The sequence below is a fragment of the Pteropus vampyrus genome, unplaced genomic scaffold (assembly GCF_000151845.1).
Source record: "Pteropus vampyrus isolate Shadow unplaced genomic scaffold, Pvam_2.0 Scaffold80, whole genome shotgun sequence".
In the NCBI taxonomy this organism is placed as follows: Eukaryota; Metazoa; Chordata; class Mammalia; order Chiroptera; family Pteropodidae; genus Pteropus; species Pteropus vampyrus.
Genome location: NW_011888861.1, coordinates 4621436 through 4640103, shown reverse-complemented (window position 1 = coordinate 4640103; position 18668 = coordinate 4621436). Strand labels below are relative to the sequence as shown.

The window sequence follows — 18668 nt, the reverse complement described above, 5'->3', positions numbered from 1 at the left end:
CAGGCCTTAAGCCTCTACGGGTGTGCCTAGGCTGCCCCAGCTCTGTGCCCTGGGTGCTGCCTTTGAACACCACACCATGGCCTGACCTCCACCCCATCCTCCAACTTTGGCCTTGCCAAAGCCACTTTCCGTCAATCAAACGTCAACCGGGCCTAGATTCTGGCACACATGTGGCCCTCACAGTTGGTTCCGGGGTGCTCATGGCATTCGTAGTAGAGACGCCAGGAGAATGGAATATGATTCTTTGGAAAAAGCGGCCTTTGTTGCACCACATCGGTCTTCGTGGGCATCTCTGAAGGTGCACAGTTTATTATTATCCGGAGTCTGAGGAAAGCTCAGCTTATTTTAGTTTCCTACTCAGGAAGTCATTCTCTCTGAAAAGTCTGGCTTTTGCTTTAGCAGTTAATGTTTAAACACCACGGGAAGATTTGCTAAAATCCAAACTTTCCGTCTGAGGCTGTCTAGCGTCCGGGTCCTTCAAAGAAAGCTGGGCTGTCCTCTTGGCTAGTGCTCAGCACCTGGACTGGCCCCTGCTTAGCAGTGGGTCCCTTTCCTCCTCCCATGTTTATAGTTATCTGTCCGAGGTTGTTGTCTAATACATGGATGGCAGCACCAGGACTGTGACCAGTCCCTGCAACCGGAAATCGCTTCATTCCTTACGTTCAAGGAAATCTATTTAAAGAATCCAGGCACATAATGATGCTGAATTTATTCTTGGCTTGGGGCCTTTTGACATCTCTGGGCTGGTCCCTCTTTGTTGAAGTCGCACGATTTGGTAGAATCCTATCCGTGGCATCCTGGCAGCACTTTGAACTGACTTGTGCTTTGTGATGCCAAGTGGTTATTGGCTCAGCTTCCTCCACTAAAGGTGGTTCTAGCTAAATGGGTTTTGCCACGATTAGGGAAGGCGATGTTGTGTTTTTGGAATGATAATTGAAAACAAAATGAAAAAGTGCCTCTGAGTTGAGGGGAGTCACCTAAAGGTGAGCCAGGCACATCTGCTCACCTGTTAGCAAAACACATTCCTGACCCACTCTCTGCCCCATGCTGGTTTAGATCAGACTCATTAGGTTACTTGGAAAGTTTTTTAAACCAGACAGGTGTATCTACCTCCCTCAGTCTGATTCAGTTGGTTTGGGTTACAGCCCGGGTATACATGGCCTTCACTCCTCAGATGGTTCTCCCATGGCAGCCAGTTGCCGGCCCCACATAGAAGTGAGGATGGCTGGTTATTGGGAGTGTGTGAGGCGTATGTCTGTTGAGATGCCGGATCTGGAGGCTACATTTATTACAATCGAAGGATGATGGTGGGGCATCTTATCATTGCCCCCCCCCCCCATATAAGTGATTTTTTTTATTGCAATAAAATAGACATAATCTTAAAATTGACTGTCTTAAACATTTTTAAGTATATAGTTCAGCGGTATAAGTACATTTATATTGTACAGCCATCACCACCATCCATCTCCAAAGTGCTGTTCATCTTGCAAAACTGAAATTCTGTACCCACCCATTATGAAGGAATGCCCCGTAACCCCATCCCTCCAGCCCCTGACAACCCCCCTTCTACTTTCATTCTCTATTACTACACTAGATACTTCATATAAGTGGAAACAAAGTATTTGCCTTTTTTTGTCTGGCTTAATCCACTTAGCATTATGTCCTCATAGCATTATGTCCTCAAGGTTCATCCATGTGTTAGAATTTTTCCCCTTTGAAGACTAAACAGTATTCCATTGTACAGAGGATTCCACCCTTGGCTTATCCATCCTTCTATCAGTGGACATGGTTGCTTCCATGTTTTAGCTGTTGTGAATAATGCTGCTGTGACTGTGGGTGTGCAGATACCTGTTGGAGCCCCTGCCTTCAGTTCTGTTGGATCTACCTGCAGAGGTGATTCCATGGCTTTTCTACTCAGTGCTCTCTTGGAGGCCGGTCTGCGATGGGCTCCTACACCGTGCATTAGTGTCCCTGTGTTGTTAGGTCAAACTGTGCTCTGTGGCTCAGGCACAGTGGAGGTGGTAACTGTTCCTTTCCTCTTCCTCACAGCAAGAGTACTGGAGGTTAGTAGAAGAGAAGGACTGCCACGTGGCAGTGCACTGCGGCAAAGTGGACACCAACACTCACGGCAGCGGATTCCCAGTAGGAAAATCAGAACCATTTTCAAGGTGAAGTTGGAGTCCCTTATGCATGTTCTGGGGGCTAGGTGGTGACCCTCCCTGTGAGTCTGTGACATCCCTCTTCTTTCCTCTGCAGGCATGGATGGAACCTCACCGTCCTCCCCAATAACACAGGGTCCATCCTGCGTCACCTCGGTGCTGTGCCTGGTATGTGTGACACAGCTGCTGTCTCTAGGGTCCCAAGGCCTCGGCCTCTGCAGCTTGAAGAATGGAGCTGGGCAGTTCTGTTTAAGCACAACTGGAAACGGACAGGGGATAGTACGGTGTAGAGTATATATATGGAAAGCAAAGCATTGATTTGTAGAAAAGAGAGAGAATAAGATTATAATTGAAGTGCATAAAAATGTGGAAGAGTAAACCAAATAGCAGTATCTAGAGGCTGAAAAGACGCTTAGTGGCCAACTTTTCACCTTGAAAGTGGTGTTTTCAAAGCTACAGTCCTGACTCCTTAGGTCTGCTGCAGGCTTGTGAGTGATAGACTTATTCTGTGTAGATCTTGGGGAAAGCCAGGTATCCTGGGGTCGTGGTTGCTGAAGGCTGGGCGCCCTGGAGAAGGCCTGGGACCCTCCACACTTTGCGGAGGCCATTACTCAAGGCCTCCAAACAAAGGAGCTTTGTACTTCCTGCCTCCAGCATCACAGGAGTATAGGTTTGGCACCTCTGTTCTCAGCCTTGAGGCCCATGGCTGCTGGTTACTTGCTAGTAGTCATCAAGGTCCCGTTCCTTGGGGCTTCCTGCTGCCCAACTCAGTAATTAAGATGCTCTTTTACTAGTTCATAAGTGTCCATCTTTGGCTTTGCTTCTGTGTGGCAAGCAAGAAAGAGCAGGTACCTTCTCACTGGATTTTGTCTGTCTGGGTTTGAATTCATTTCTTCCTTCCTGTTCTTACTTGGGGAGAAGAAAGCGATTTCTAATGGCTGTTGCTCTCAGACATCACTGCCATTGTTTAGAATACTGTCTTCTCCCTTTGTGTTTTAGGAGTGACAATTCCCTGGCTAAATATTGGCATGGTCTTTTCTACCTCATGCTGGTCTCGAGACCAAAACCACCTTCCCTACATTGACTACTTACACACTGGTGCTGACTGCATTTGGTGAGTACGCCAGCCCCCACCGGGGTGGCTTGGGGCAGGGCTGGGGGCAAAGATGCTGGGAGGGCGCCTGCACCGCACCTCCTCTCTGCTAGGTGGCCGACAGCCTTTGAGAGCTAGCTTTTCTGAGTTTGTCCCTGTTCCCTGTCATAGCCTCTCAGCCCGGGATTTCTTACCTCCATTAGAGGGGTTTGAGGTGGCGGAGAATATTTTAATTTGCTCTGATGAGCATCTTTTCATGTGTTTATAGGCCACTTATATTCCTTTTGTCAGTTGCCAACTTATATTTGATTTTCCTTCTAGGATATTATTTTTTGGTGTGCTTGGTTTCCAAAGTTTGTTTCCTATTAGGGATGAGAAACAGTGAGGGTTTCACTGAAAGTTGACCAGTAGTGGCAGCCATGTCATTGGCCTCCTCCTAACCCTGTGTAAGCCATTCACTCTCTGGCCTCCTGTGAGTGGTCATTTCCAGCATCTCCCTATGGCAGTACCTCCCAACTCCCCTGACGAATCCGGGGAGAATAGGTTTTCTGGGAAATGGAGATTCCGCTGTGTCCAGATGCCCGTGTTGTTTTCCTGTGCACAAGTTTGTCTGTTTGGTGGGAAGCAAGTTAGTCTGTGAGCCTGGCTGTCAACTCTAACCAGTCCTGATCCATGGCTGGCTCTCGGTTCCTTTGTTTACGGTGGCAGATGGGAAATTGCTGCAAATAATCAGATGTCTTGTTGTCTGACAGTCTACCAGCATCACGTTCATCCCACACAAATGGTGTTTATCATCCTAATGGAGTGATTAGGTGTCTTTTATTAAAATAAAGTATTAGAACTACGTTCTCGTCTAAGGAGCCAGTGTCTGGAGTAGTCTCATCACGACTCCCCTGCTTTCCGGCCAGAGCACAGACTGTGGTAGCTGATGTTGCAGCAGGGCCCCCGATGGCAAGCCTGTGTGCGGAAGAAGGTGGTCTTCAGCTTCCTGTAGTTGACCTTCTGTGAGAGGCTACTGAGAAGGACAGTGGCCTCGGGGCAGAGTATGTGCGGACCGCACAGCTGAGAGAAGACAGCCGGCCGATTCCCATTCAGAGTGTGAATGGCTGCTTGGACTTCGGCAGAGCGTGTCGTCTCCTGCCGGGAGTCACGGTGCCCTCCGTACCGTTCCCCATGGAGACATGTCTGTGGGCAGCGCCGGGCCGGGGTTTATGGAGCCTTACAGGCCTGCGACCTGAGGCAGGGCACCTTAAGACCGCTCAGGGTCTTGGTTTCTTCATCTGAAAGTGGTGTGATAGGACCCACACCCGGCAGGGTGACGAGGTGGAGTAATGGTTGAGTTAGAGGTAGGGAAATGGAGAGTCTGTGGGCTTTCTGAGACTAATCCCTGCATCTCGTTGATGGGGAATAAAGAGGAGGCCGGGATGTGATTAGAGAACTTTATGGTTGTGGTTTTTCTTAAAACATGTGATTTAGGTTAGAAACCCTGGATTTAAATCACAAATCAGTAACAGAATATGTTGGCATTGAAGTAACATTAGCATTAAAGAAACCACTTCAGTGCAGCCGCTGAAACCAGGATTTGGCCTCCAAGTGGAGGATTTCATCACAGACACCTTAGCTCGGCTGGGCCTATGAGAAGGTGCAAGTTTGGAACTGGGCGAGAGGGCGGGACAAGCTGATGAGCGTGACTAGAGAGGTGCAGCCTTGCGACCCTCACCGGAGCTACTGTCCCTGCTCTGGTTGTCACTGGTGGTCAATGGCCTCATGTGCTGTGGCAGCCTGGAGTCCTGTCAGGACACTCCGGGAATAGAGGGCGGGCTCGGCTCTGAGGTCATCTTGCTTGTATTTTCTGTATGTGTCCCGCAGTAGCCTGCTAACACCCATGGGTGGGTAGACAGAAGGGAGGGCCTTTGAGGAGGCCTCAAATACCTGCCCACGCACGCTGACCACCTGGTCCCGGGATTTCACATGTTGTAGATGACGACTGTGTCTTCTTGAGGCACCAGTGATAATTCCCCACTCCCATGATTGCAGTGAGGTTCCAGGTTCTTTTGGTTATGGTCTGTCTACATCTTCAGCCTTTTCTCCTTTCCATCTTTCTTGTTGGCTCCTTAGCTCCAGCCAGAGTGATCTGTGTTGTCCCGAGCCTCACCCCACAGCTACCTCCTCTGCCCGGCTCCCCTTGGTCACTCAGTTTGCCGGACGTAGCCATGTGTGGGTTTGATTGTCCTGTGTGTGTTGCCAGCTGATACTGGCCTGGCGGGGTTCTGGCACAAGCAGCTGCCTCAGTAGACGGGGCCTGGGCCTCCTGGGCGCACCCTCCGCCCACTTCACGGCAGCTACAACGTCAGCCTGAGCACTGACCGCAAGGCAGTGTGTATCGGCTAGACTCCTTTCTCAACTTTGTATTTGGAGTACTGAGGGGTTCTTTTAGCTTTCCTGGTCACCTCAGCCCTCAGCTTTGTGGGACAAGGGAGGCAGAACCGTGCCAGGGTCTCACGAGGTGGCCTGGGCTGGAGGGCCGAGGGAACCCCATATTCTAGCCCTGAATCCTAGTTCTGTAGTGCCTCTTATTATAGAAGAGTGTCAAATGCCAACCCAGTGATAAGACACAGCTTTTAGAGCATTCACAAAAGGCTAATTGAGCCTGCAGATGTGTCTGGATCTGATTTATAGGGGAGTTGAAACATCTGTTTTTGGTTTGAAGCCTTTTTGGCTCACGTATAGGTCAGATCTGCATAAAAGATGAGCATGCGGTTTGGCTGTGCTGGGTGATAGCGGCAGTGTTGCCTTGGGAAGTGGGGTGGGCGCTGGCCTGGGAACCACGGCTCCAGTCACTAGTCACTGTCACCCAGCGATCCCAGGAACACATTTCATTCGCTCCTCTCCTGCACCTGAGACAACTTTCCATGCCTTGTTAGCTCATTTCACCAAGGGAGGATGCAGGTGAGGCCCAGCACGCGCTCCCTTGTCAAGCCTCCGCTCCTGCCTTATTTCCTAACAACCCAGGTATTGCATTCCTGCTGAGGAGGAGAACAAGCTCGAGGATGTGGTCCACACCCTGCTGCAAGCCAACGGGACCCCAGGGCTGCAGATGCTGGAAAGCAACGTCATGGTACAGCTCCCGCCTGGCGCCGAGACCCAGAAACACGGGCATGGGGGAGGGTCATAGCCGTTTTACCAAGGCACCCTCTTGGTGGCCTGCCTTTCAGAGGCAAAGAGGACAACAGAAAATAAATCCTGGAAACTGAACTACTAAACAAATGTTGTTCTCAGATTGCACAGGACATTGGGTTCCTGCACATGTGGCCTTTGAATCTGTTTCGGAGCGTCTTTGTTTCATGCGTGGGGACTGGGCGGGGTCCTGCGTTTGGGCAGCCACTCCGGGGTTCTGGTGGTGCTGCTGTGTCCACTTGCTGGGCCCCTGGATGCCTGGGCCATAGGTCAGGAATTCTTGACCTTACTAGGATGAACACACAGGCCCATTTGTAGAAGTTCATGGGGCTTTTGAGTTCCGGGAGTCTTGTTAGCCTTGAGCTGTGTGCTGACGCCTGAGCTCAGGGCCTCTCTGGCCACTGCTCACCCCTGCCTGGGTCTCCTGTCTCTGTTGGGCCTCCTGGTCTGGCTCAGGGAAGCTGAGCAGCAGCTCCTCTGGGGGTGCAGGTCTGAAAGCCCCCAGCCTGTACCCCTATGGCTCCACCTGACTCTGGAGACAGCTAGCTCAGCTGCCCTCCTAGTGGTGGGAACTTATCCTATTTCCAGCCCCAGCAGTGCTGGCCAGGGACAGGGAAGGCTCCAGTGTGGTAGGAAGGGCTCTGTCCTCACAGTGGCCACGCACCTGGGTGACTCTGTTGTCAGTCTTCGGCCACTGTCCATTTAGATCTTCCTCGTTGTTTTAGAAAATTAGATATCTTTATTTTCTAAAGGAGAAACAAAATATCTTCAATGCCAAACCTAATCTGTCTCCTCGTGGCCCCTTGAGTCCTCATGCCCCACCTGGAGGACAGGTGTGCATGTTAACATGCCTGGGTGTGTGGGACGCTGGTTCTCAAGGCTTTCACAGAAGGGGTCCCAGGGGCAGTGGTGGGTGGTGGGGGCCGGACACTGGTCGAGAGAGTGGCGGAGAGAGTGCATATCAGCCCCGGCCTGTCTCCTCAGATCTCCCCAGAGGTGCTGTGCAAAGAGGGGATCAAGGTGCACAGGACCGTGCAGCAGAGCGGCCAGTTCGTCGTCTGCTTCCCAGGATCCTTTGTGTCCAAAGTGTGCTGCGGCTACAGCGTCTCTGAGACCGTGCACTTTGCCACCACCCAGTGGACAAGTATGGGCTTTGAGACGGCCAAGGTAGGCATACGAGCCCTTGACACCACCCACTGCAGGGGTCTCCAACCCCCGGGCCAGAGACCAGTTCTGGTATGTGGCTGGTTAGAAACCAGGCCACACAACAGGAGGCGAGTGAGTGAAGCTTCCTCTGTATTTGCAGCCGCTCCCCAGCACTAGCATCACCGCCTCAGCTCCACCTCAGATCACCAGGCATTGGATTCTCATAGGAGAACCTGGTACCAAAAAGGTTGGGAACCGCTGGCCCACTGTGCGGATGCACGTGCATCATGCACATGTCTCTGTGCGAGCTTTTTTTTTTAGATATGTTTAACTTTAGAAAACGCCTTTGAAACCTCTAAGAGGCAGCTGAGAGGTGTATTCGGAGAGGAAATCTGTTGGTAGTTTGCTGGTATCAAGAAAGATTTGAGTCCCCTTGTTGGCCCACAGTAACACTGAGGACTGTACTGAAGGTGCTTAAGGGTGAACACTTAAAATGAGTAGAAAGTCTTTGCCCATTTTTGAGTCGTGCGTGGCACCTGTCTTGTGGCTGACGACTCACAGGAGTGGCTCCTGGTGTCTGGTGCCTTTCTCATAGGCAAACAAGATCCTTGTATGATTTTCAGTTGCTTTTGAAACCACGTGGAACTCAAAATTTGAAAATTCAGATAGCGTCCCCTGCCCAATACAGAAAAACCTTGACAGCTGCCTAGTAATGGAAATCTACCCTAAAGGGATGTGACTGCCTCTTTCAGGAAATGAAGCGTCGCCATATAGCTAAGCCATTTTCCATGGAGAAGTTACTCTACCAGATTGCACAAGCGGAAGCAAAAAAGGAGAACGGCCCCACTCTCAGTACCATCTCGGCCCTTCTGGATGAGCTCAGGTAACACAGACCTTGGGTTCTGGAAACGCCAGGGCTGAGGCACCGGCCCCTTCCAGGCCTCGGCAGGGTGGGCATGGCTGTTCGCTCAGAATGGCAGGGACCACCTGGTGCCTGGCCAGATGGGTGAAGACTTTTGGGGTGTGGTTTATTTTATTTTCCTATTTCAATTTCCCCTTCTGAGTGCTCGATGTTTGGAGTCAGGATTTCCTGGTGTGTTGATGCGCAAAAGGTGACGTGGGGCTGACTGGAGTGCGGGCTCCGGCCCTTGGAACCTCTTGTCCAAGCAGCACGGTGCCCGGGAGGAAGCGGTGGCCGAGGCCTCATTTCTAGAGGTTGGGGCGAGTGTGGAGAGGCCCACGGAGCCACTCTTTTTTTTTTTTTGCCAACCCGCTCGTGATGTATGTGTGAGACGCCGTCGCTGGGCAGCTCGCATCAGCTGCAGCACCCCTGGGGCCTGCGTGTGGCCAGCCGGCCCCCCGAATCTGAGGCCCTCGCCCAGCTTTCATCCCGCAGCGACCTAAGGAGCTCTCCTCAGGGCAGAGATTGAAGAGAAGTGTGACTGTTTGCTTGGCTTCCTGTGTAACCCTCTTCTCTTTTCGCACCATGTAGCTTCGTGATCTCTCCCTTCCAGGGGAGAGACTCGGTAGTGCTGAAGGACAGCACATGGATTTCGACTCGTGTTGGTCGAACCTTTGATGACGATACCGGCAAATAGTTTGTTACATCCGTTCTTGGCTTGGAATGAAGGGACAGGGCACCCCACGTAGCTCTGAGGGGGTTTGCCGTGTGCCCTGGTGTGTTTGTTGCGCTCGTGCTAACTGTAGGCAGAGCCCAGTCATCAGAGTAGCCTCGGAAGCCGGGGGAATTGTCTGACCTTTTGACTAAAGAACGTGAGTCCCCAGTTGGGGGCCTTGGGAAGGTGAGCGTGTACGTCTCACCAGCCCTCCCAACAGGAGGGAACACCCGGATTGGGGGGCAGTTGGCTGGGGCGCAGCATGTTCCCTCTGATGGTGAGGACCCGGCCAGGCCACTGCGCTCAGCCTCCTAATGGCCTGGCTCTTCTGTTGTGTCTGGACAGGGATACAGAGCTGCGGCAGCGGAGGCAGCTGTTCGAGGCCGGCCTCCACTCCTCTGCCCGCTACGGCAGCCACGACGGCAACAGCACTGTGGCGGATGGGAAGAAAAAGCCTCGAAAGTGGCTGCAGTTGGAGACGTCAGAGAGGAGGTGCCAGATCTGCCAGCACCTGTGCTACCTGTCCATGGTGAGCCTGCCAGGACCCCACTGCCCTCGTGGATCCCGCCTTGTGCGTGCACGTAGCCTGCAGCCGCCCGGCAGGGTGGGGGGCTTTCCGCGCCAGGAAGCCTGTCGGGAGGCCCACCCTTGGACCCGCTGTGGACCTTAGCCAGGTTCCTGACCTGCAGCGGTCAGGCGGCTTGTTTGCAGTGCCGGGGTCACAGAGACCAAGTGCGGGGTGGGCTCTGCTCTGCCTACCCGCTCCCACAGGGTCTCTCTTCTCACTTGCAGCTACATGTCTGCAGGGAAGTGGGCCTCCCTCCCTTCTGCTGCCCTGTCACCCCGATCCCCAGGCACTCTCCGGCTGAGGGGCTCAGCTGCCCCTCCTCTACTGCCCCTGAAGAGACATGGGGCCCCGCATCTAGCCTTGGCTCTTTCTCAGTTTCTATTCATATCGTTGTCCTGGAGAACTGTGAAGTCTGTCTTTGGTTAAAACTGCTTCTCCCCAGCAACGCCCTTCTGTTTCCACCCTCCTTGTCTCTGATCAGAGTCACCTCCCAGGTGTCCAGGGCAGCCTGTCGAGGGCTCTGGCGTCTCTCCTGTCTGAGCCAGTTCTGCCTCCTGCTCCTCTGTCTGCCGGCGCAGTCCAGTCCGGCTTCCCTTCTTTCAGGTTTGCTCCCACAGCGCCCTGAGGGGCTTATCACGAGGTCTCAAAAGGCCCAGGGCCGCCCGCTGCTTCCGCCTTGCGTGCAGTTATGTACACATTGCACTACCCCCGCCCCGTCCCAGGCCAGAGGGCTCGGAAGAACCTTGGTTGAGTGGAGAGCTGTGGACACTGGGCTGGTGTAGCCCTCGCCTCTGCTCCTCAGCTCGTCTCTCACTGGGCAGCTGCCCTGACACTGCTCCCACCCAGGGCGCTCCCCACCACCACACGCCTCAGCCTGGCACTCAGGGCCTCCAGTGCTGGTGTCCTCTCCCCGCCCATGTGGATTCTTCCTCCAGAAGGAGAAGCTTAGATAGTAAGCGCCCACCCCAGATCAGCATGGCACCGGTGTCCCACACGTGACTCAGCATGAGGCACACACAGCCACCAAGGTATGGAGCAGCGAGTGTGTCCAGGTCTCTCACTTCTCAGCTTCTAGTCATGCTCTGCGTGACTGGCACTGCCGCACCTGTGTGCCTAGCACCTGCCCAGCTGCCCTGCAGACAAGAGGGACCAGGCAGCCACTCCCGGTTGAGCTAGATGCTCTCTGTAATCTCTGAGAGGTCAGAGAACTAGAACTGAAAGAACAGGAGAAACTACTGCATTACTTTGCTTGGGCTGCCGCAACAAGCCCCACAGGCTGGGTGGCTTAAACAACAGACCTTTACTTCCCCATAATTGTAGAGGCTAGAAGTTCAAGATCAAGGTGCTAGCAGGCGTGGTTCCTCTGAGGCCTCTTCTCAGCTTGTAGATGCCGTCTTCTCCCTGTGTCCTCATGTGGTCTGCCCTGTGTGTGTGTGTGTGTGTGTGTATGTGTATGTGTATTAATTCCTTCTTATGAGGACCAAATCATATTGGATCACATGCCACCCTTATGACCTCATTTTACCTTAATCTCCTCTTTAAAGGCCCATCTCTATATAAAGTCACATTCTAAAGTACTGAGGTCACAACTTCAACCTATTAATTTGCAAGTGGGGTAGGTATAATTTAGTCCGTAACAACCACAGGTCTCATTTTACGTATTTTCTCCTATCTAGTTTTTCTTTTCCTAGGGATTTTTAAAAAGATAAAATAGAGAACCATGCTATCTTTTAAAAGAAAAAAGTTATAAGCATTTCTCCAGATCTTACTTTTGTAAACATCATTCATAAAGGTCACGTAGTTCTGTGTCCATTCCTCTTTTTTGTATTCCACTTTTTTTTTTTTTAATTGTAATGCATTTTATTAAAGTGGGTGTATTTTTAGAATTAGTACCTAAAATTTCAGGACCTAGAAATGAAGCCAGGGGAAAGGAAAAGAATGTTTACGGTTAAAAGAAAGGAAGAGAAAGTTGTTTCGTGAAAGATACACAAAGTTCTCTGTTCAGACTATATTTGTAACACTGAAATCCATTTCCTTTGTGTCTTTCAAAGTAGTTGGATGATCTGAGATGAAAAGGAATGAGAAAGCTGAAGGCTAGTGTCCTTCCTTGTAACCCCACAAAGTTCAGATGTTGAAGCCCTAACCCCCAGTACTTGCGAATGTGATTATCTTTGGAGAGAGCGCCTTTATGGAGGTAATAAAGTTAAAATGAGGCCGATAAGGTGGGCCCTAACCCAGTCTTACTAATGTCCTTGTAAGAAGAGATTAGGTGTGTCCATTCCTCTTGTGCTGAAATGGAATTATTCCCATGGGAAATAATAATCACATTATTCCCCTTGAGTATAAATGACACTGTTATGATTTCCGTGTGGCACTGGTCTATTCCCGAGGGTTCTGCGGACAGCGACGTGTTGGCTCGTTTTCAGGCTGTCCTTCAGAAAATCGAACCTTGAGAGTTGTCACTAGGCATTTCTTATCAGCCCGAATGTTATTTTATAAGGCATATATCCTAAATTCATAGGTAAAAATTGAGGTTTTATTTTCATTGTTTAGATTCCTAATAAGTTTGTGCATTTTTGTTTAACGTTTTCATATTTTTGTCCATTTTTTTTTTAATTTTTGTCCATACTTGTCCCTAGCCCCAAGTGTCTGTAAAAGGTGTTTTTGAAAATAAGTGTCATTTTCCTTACTCCTACAGCTTGTGTTCTTGTATTTGCTTAGAAAAACTGAAGATAAGAATCGTAGCTCTGTCACCAAAATCTTTATGAAAAGGCCTGTGAACCTCTTGAATCTTTTGGCTTAAGGCAGTATTTTCTTTTTCTTTCTTTAAACGCAGAATGAGTACAGAACTAGAAGTCAGGGTATAAGAACCCTTGCAAACCAGGCAGCCATCCTCTTCCCCCTGCCGCCCTTGGTCAAGATCCGCTTGTGCTGAATCAGGCCTGTCCACGCGCCAGCTGCCTGCCCTCCGTGTAGTCTTGGGGCCTGGTGTGCGCATTCGCACAGCAGCTAGAGGCTTTTGTTGGGGCTGGCAGGAGGGGAGCCTGTCTGGTTTGCAGAGGATCGAGAACTGTGATGGTTAGAGTTTCGGGGTGAGTTTGGACAGAGGCATCGGGTCCCCCAGTGGTATGCAGGGCCAGCTTCCATGTAACCAGCTGTATTGACTGAGCCACTGGGATGTCCTGGGTGTGTTCCCTGCACCTGTGCCATTATGACACCTCTTGTGCCAGGGTAATTTTTGAACAAAATGTCTCAGAAGCTCTTAGAACTTGAGCTTATCAATAAGCATTGCTACTTCATCCCGTCTTCACCAGCCAGCAGTGCTTAGAACCTCTCACAGGAAAAGTGCAGCAGAAATCTGGAAGGAACTCGAGGCTACCCTTAGGCGCACCCTGGAGATAGTTACTCATTTCCCAGTTGAAGACCTTGTTCCAGGCGATTTGTTTTGCTCCCATCAATTTCCAGTGTTTTTGAGTCCTGGACGCCGCTTAGCTTGGACGATAGACGTCAGGGACAGGCCTTCCCTGATTTGTTCCTGAGAACCCTCCCCGCTTTCAGTTGCCCCTCCTAGGCACACGTCCCCTACACAGCAGTGTTTCGATCACCCTCTGAACCTCAGGAGTCCTTCTTCCCTGCAGGTCGTACAGGAGAATGAGAACGTGGTGTTCTGCCTGGAGTGTGCTCTGCGCCACGTGGAGAAGCAGAAGTCCTGCCGAGGACTGAAGCTGATGTATCGTTATGATGAGGTCAGTCCCTGCCACGGGCCCTGCCTGATGCAGCCTCCGGGTTCTGGTTTTCCCAGTGCCCAGGCAGCCAGGGGCTCTGCAGGGGATGGCCACTGTCTCACCTGCCCTTGTTTTCTGAAGAGGGACGACTGAGCCTCTGTCACCATCCAACTCGGGCAAGCTTGGCACGGTTAAGACTGAGTGCAACCAGCATGGTTCTGGGTGCTTTCAGCCTGGCTTATGGGAAAGTGGCTCTTTGTTCCAGTGTGAGGGAAATTGGGGTTTGGGGAGGGAGTTCAGCTTGATCTTGAGAAACCAGAACTGAAACTGTGGAAATTTCACTTTCACAAACTTGGTTCGATTCCAGTTTTCTCCATGTTAACTGTAGCTTTGTATCAGAGCCCTGTCCACACCTCCTCCTTGTGCAGGGCTGCAGCTCTGCCTCCCCACCCCGAACCCTGACAGCTCCCGTCAGTTTTCCAGGCCACCAGGACCTCTGTTTATGAGAGATTTGATTTCAGGATCTGCGTCCTGGTGTCCACAGTGCCACACTATCTGGCTACTAGGGAGATCGGGGACGGCACTGTTATCTGTGGCCAGGGCCCAGTTCCAGACGGGATGGTGGGCTGCCTGTGCATATGGCAACCCCGGGCCCTTCCTCTGCGCAGCCCCTCCCCGCCTCCCTGTCTTCTGGAGTGTAGCCCTCTCCATGGCAGTGTCAGTGGTGGCCACAAGCTGTATGTAGGGTGCAGCCCCAGGCCCTGCCCTGAGCCTCCCTCCTGCTCCCCGATGAGAGCTGCAGAGGCTGGTCCTGTGGGAGGTGCCCCATCTGGCTATCACACACCTGAGCCTCCGGGCAGGGCTAGGTGCTCAGGCAGGATGTGGGAGGGGATGGGGCATTTGCAGGGGCTCCAGCCGTGGGTTAGAGTTGACATAAGCTTGTGGCTAAATTAAAAGATTGGGAAGCTAAAAATAGATCTCTGCATCTTTGTTTTCTAAGAGCATTTACTGCGTTGCACCCCCTGCTTCTTTTGACAGCAAATGTCAGAACACGGTTAAAAATAATCTCTCGTGCATGAGTCAGAGTAGCTCTCTAACTGGCAGAGGGAGCCTGCGGCGGTCGGGGGGTCTCCAAGGTGATTTTGAAGCTCTACAAAATGTGGGTTCGTTTGCACCTCCGGCCCATTTTGTCGCTAGGTGTTTTGATGTAACCAGAATCCTGGAAAAAGAATCACATATGTAGGGTCTGTCAGTCTGAAGCTTAGTCATCAAAGGGTACTTAGAAACCTCCTACTTTGCCAGTGCCTGGTTTATTTTAGTAAATGAAAATCTGCAAGTCCATTCCCTCAGTTGAACTTTTTTTTTTTTTTTTTTTTAATTGGGGAATTTCTAGCTCTGGGTTGGATTTCAGAAATGGCTTTGAGAGCACCACCAACTCTTGTTCTCAGCCCCAGTGCTCAGCAGACACGTGCCCTCCCCTCTGCCCGCACACTGTGGGCTTCCTCGTGGTGTCCACGTGGCTTTAGTCACATAACTGGGTTTTAGAGAAGCTCATCTGTCCTTTATTAGCATGTTTATCGTAAATGTTTTAAATGGCCACAGAGATTGTTTTATTACAGATGTACAGCCCGGGCCCTTCCTAGGGCACCTTTAACTTTCTTTTTAGATACTTTTCACTCTTTGCCTTTAACACCTGTCACTTCTGTATGATGAGTGCCTCCCATTGCTCCATTTCCAGAAGGCCAGAGAGCAGGTCCTGGGGCTGACCCAGAGCAGGTTTCATGAAATGTATGTCAGGTTACATACCATTTTGATATTCTTTCTGTGGGGTCCTTTAAAACTGGATGACTATGAGTTAAAGTTACAACTGTATTTTTGATACCAACAGATATGTTGTTCTCTTGAGTGAATTATAAAAAAGGCATGGTTTTTCATTTGCCTTTCGTTGAGAAGGAAGGAGTAATGGAAATTTTTCTAAACAAATGTTCATTTGCGACAGCAGGTGAAATAGGCTCAGGTGTCAAGTCAGACACTGAAACAGCTTCAGGCATTTGTCACTATCCAAGGAGCAAGTTGAGGGGACCTGAGGCCTCGTGGAGCCCATGGGTCTTCTCTTCTACATGCTCATTGTGGAAGCGGTGACCTGAGTGCTCCCCTTCCTGGGCGGAGGGAGGGCAGCCAGCTAATCTCTTTAAACTCCAAAGTCATGGAGCCCCCCCAGAGGAGGTTCCTGGTGGTCGACCTGCTGACATGTGTAACTGTGCCTGTCTCAGGTGCATCTGGTACGTGATGAGGGAATCAGTACTCCAGGCAAATGTACAGACCCAGACTGGACCTAACAATTACGTACTCACCCTGTGTAGTTACAGGGCTTTGTGTATTTCGGGGCTTTAGCATATTAGTTTGTCTAAACCTTGCAGCCACCAGGAGGCGCTATTAGGCTCCCTTGAGTTTTGGGCGAGGAGGTTAGCTCTTCCTGCTCCCTAAGAAGGAAAGCATTTTATCCTACGTGCCTAGGTAAGAGACCGCGTCCTCACGAAGCAGTCTAACTTGTTCTCCAAGCCTGCTGCATCTCGCAATCGCTGGGGGAGATTTCCAGAGTCTTTCCCTGCCTTCCTTGAGCCACACTCTTCAGGCGATGCTCAGAGAAATCTCCATCCCGATACGTTCTGACGAGGGGCACTGGTAGCCTGGCCACACTGACGAGCTCTGCTCTCCCAGTTCCCCTGGGTGGTTCTGGGGACGGCAGTCTTCTGGTTTGTTAATTCTGTGTCTTCCTTTCAACCCCAAACAGGAACAAATAATCAGTCTGGTCAATCAGATCTGTGGCAAGGTACCTGGCAGGAACGGCAGCATTGAGAACTGTCTCGGTAAGCCTGCACCAAAAAGGGGGCCCCGCAAGAGGGCGACGGTGGACGTGCCGCCCTCCCGGCTGTCCTCCTCCAGCTCGTCCAGAAGTGCTTCGAGCTCACCGTGAAGCTGCCAGCACCGCGGTCGACTGAGATCTATTTTTTTGTAATTATTATATTCTAGTTTGGAGTACTTGCTGTAGGATACAAGCTGTCTTTGCACTAGCTCTAAAGAAGATTTTCTTCTGGTTTTAGAGAACTAATTTTGTTTTAGCATTAAACTGTTGAACTTTTTTTTGTACTTAGAATACCTAGATACTGCAGTCAGATTTTTGAAACTGCCGTATATTCACTGTTTTAAAACCCTTGAGGGGCTGTGTTAATTTGTATTGCCCCTGTGGCTGACAAAAGCCTTTTTGTTTGTTTGATTTTTTTTTTTTTTGTAACTGTTGGGGAAAAAAGGCTTTTTAACCCATTTTTGAAGAGGGTGAAGTTTGGAGAACAAATTTTAAAACCAGTCATGTGAGCAGATTTTTCTAGAGGAAAAGGGATAGGAGACACACACACACACACACACACACACACGAAACTTGAAAAGAAATGGCTTTACTTTGGCTGTCTTTTCTTCTGTCATGTGCAAGATGAGTTTGTACTTTTTTAAAACCGGAGAACCCCCATTTTGTTTCTTCGGGCGGTTATGGCAGCTGGAGGCGGACGTTGTTTCCTAACCATAGGCAAAATGAGGAGATTTGAGTGACTAGGTTCTCTTTACCAGCACATCACTATGCATCTGTTTAAGGGAAAAAGAAAAGAGAGAAAAAGACTGCCTGCCTTGGAGGGGTCACGTGCGGGAAACCTGTGCCTGATTTCATTAGGAAATCCATTCTGTTATTTTTTGGTGCTGTTGGCTACTTTATCAAAAAACCCTTCAATAGCATCCTTAAGAAAAAAAAAAAAGGAAAAAAGTGATTGAAGCCGTAAGTGCTTCTTTGTCATAGACGTGCAATCTTTCTAACATTCCATCCTCATCTCACTGCTTGTTGTTTCTCACCTTCACAAGTCAGCATTAATCTTTCTTTTTAAATTTGTTTCATTTATGATCACATTTAGAGCCACTAGGAGGTCTGCAGTTCTTTTTGAATGTGAAAATGCATTTGCGCTCATCTTGTCTATTTTCTCTCTTCATGTTGTAACAAAAAAAGAAAAAAAGGAAAAAAAAAATCCCATCCTTTTGTACATACGCCTGTAAATTGTTTTAAATACTTGAGCCTTTTTCTCGGTGGGGGGTGGGGAGGGGGGTGAGAAGACAAGATGAAGAAAAGCCTTACATTTCAGTTTCTTCATCGGTTGGATTGGATGCTTACAGGGTTTTTCTTGTAACATTTATAAGTGCTGCTTACATCACTGAACAACAACAAAAAAATAATAATGGAGTAGCTGTTGCCCTTCTCCGGTTGTGTGTACAGTACGTGTGGAATAAAAAAGGGAAACTGTTTTCACAAGCTGTCCTTTGTTTCATAATTGGACTCATCGATCCCGTGGCTACCGTGTTGCACTGAGCTTGCCGGTGGGGCTGTCAGGAACGTCCTGGGATCCGCTGTGTTGGTCGCTGTTGCAGAAGACTGAACTGTTTTGGAATATTTAACAGTTACATAAACAGAGTCAAGTGTTTTCCAATGTGGTTGTCCGGTTTTTATGGCCTTGCTGTGTACTTTCCCTCTTTTTGACAGTAAACTTCTGCCTATGGCTTACAGTTTGACATTTAATTTATTAGCGCTGCTCTGCACTCCTCCCTTGGGAGGGAAGACTTCATGTTGTTTATTGCCAGTTTTTTGTTTACTTTTCAGGTTTGTACTACAAGGTTTAATAATAAAAACGAAGTTTTTTGGACATTTGTCTGTCTTGTGGAAGATGAGTGAATGAAATGAGCTCTCTTTTCTGATACATGAATTGCGCAGAGGGCTGAGGATCCCCCCCTCAGCCAGGGAGTGGCACAGACAACACATTCTCATCCTCCCATCTCACTTTGACCTGCTGCTGGTGGCTTGCATCCCCTTTGAGCAAAACCAAATGGCTGCTGTTTATTTTCTGTGTGGCCCAGTGGGACAAGCACGTGGAACCTGTCCACAGGCCGCAGCTATCCCTTCGCCGGGTGCTAGGTACTGGGCCATGAGTGGTGGTGGAAGGGAAACGAGCCATCCACGGGACTAGTGTCTTGTCAGGAGTTAGAATGGTGTACTGATTGGGCTTATGTATCTCATCTTTTGGGCCCAGATGTGTTTTCTAGTGTTAAAGTAGGGGTTAGTTGTTGGACTGCTAATAATTCTGTGATGAT

General features: G+C 50.0%; 1 protein-coding gene across 1 annotated transcript in view; it reads left to right on the top strand.

The window, feature by feature from the left end:
• JARID2 (jumonji and AT-rich interaction domain containing 2) overlaps nt 1–18223 on the top strand; it is a 239940-nt gene extending 221717 nt beyond the window's left edge. Inside the window, exons 9-18 of the mRNA XM_023532274.1 lie at nt 1845–1893; nt 2050–2168; nt 2257–2327; nt 3159–3273; nt 6265–6370; nt 7414–7596; nt 8328–8458; nt 9537–9720; nt 13398–13505; nt 16279–18223. Of these exons, the coding sequence (XP_023388042.1) occupies nt 1845–1893; nt 2050–2168; nt 2257–2327; nt 3159–3273; nt 6265–6370; nt 7414–7596; nt 8328–8458; nt 9537–9720; nt 13398–13505; nt 16279–16461 (1249 nt within the window). The 3' untranslated portion in view covers nt 16462–18223. The remainder of the gene's footprint in view (nt 1–1844; nt 1894–2049; nt 2169–2256; nt 2328–3158; nt 3274–6264; nt 6371–7413; nt 7597–8327; nt 8459–9536; nt 9721–13397; nt 13506–16278) is intronic.
• Nucleotides 18224–18668: the final 445 nt, after the last annotated feature.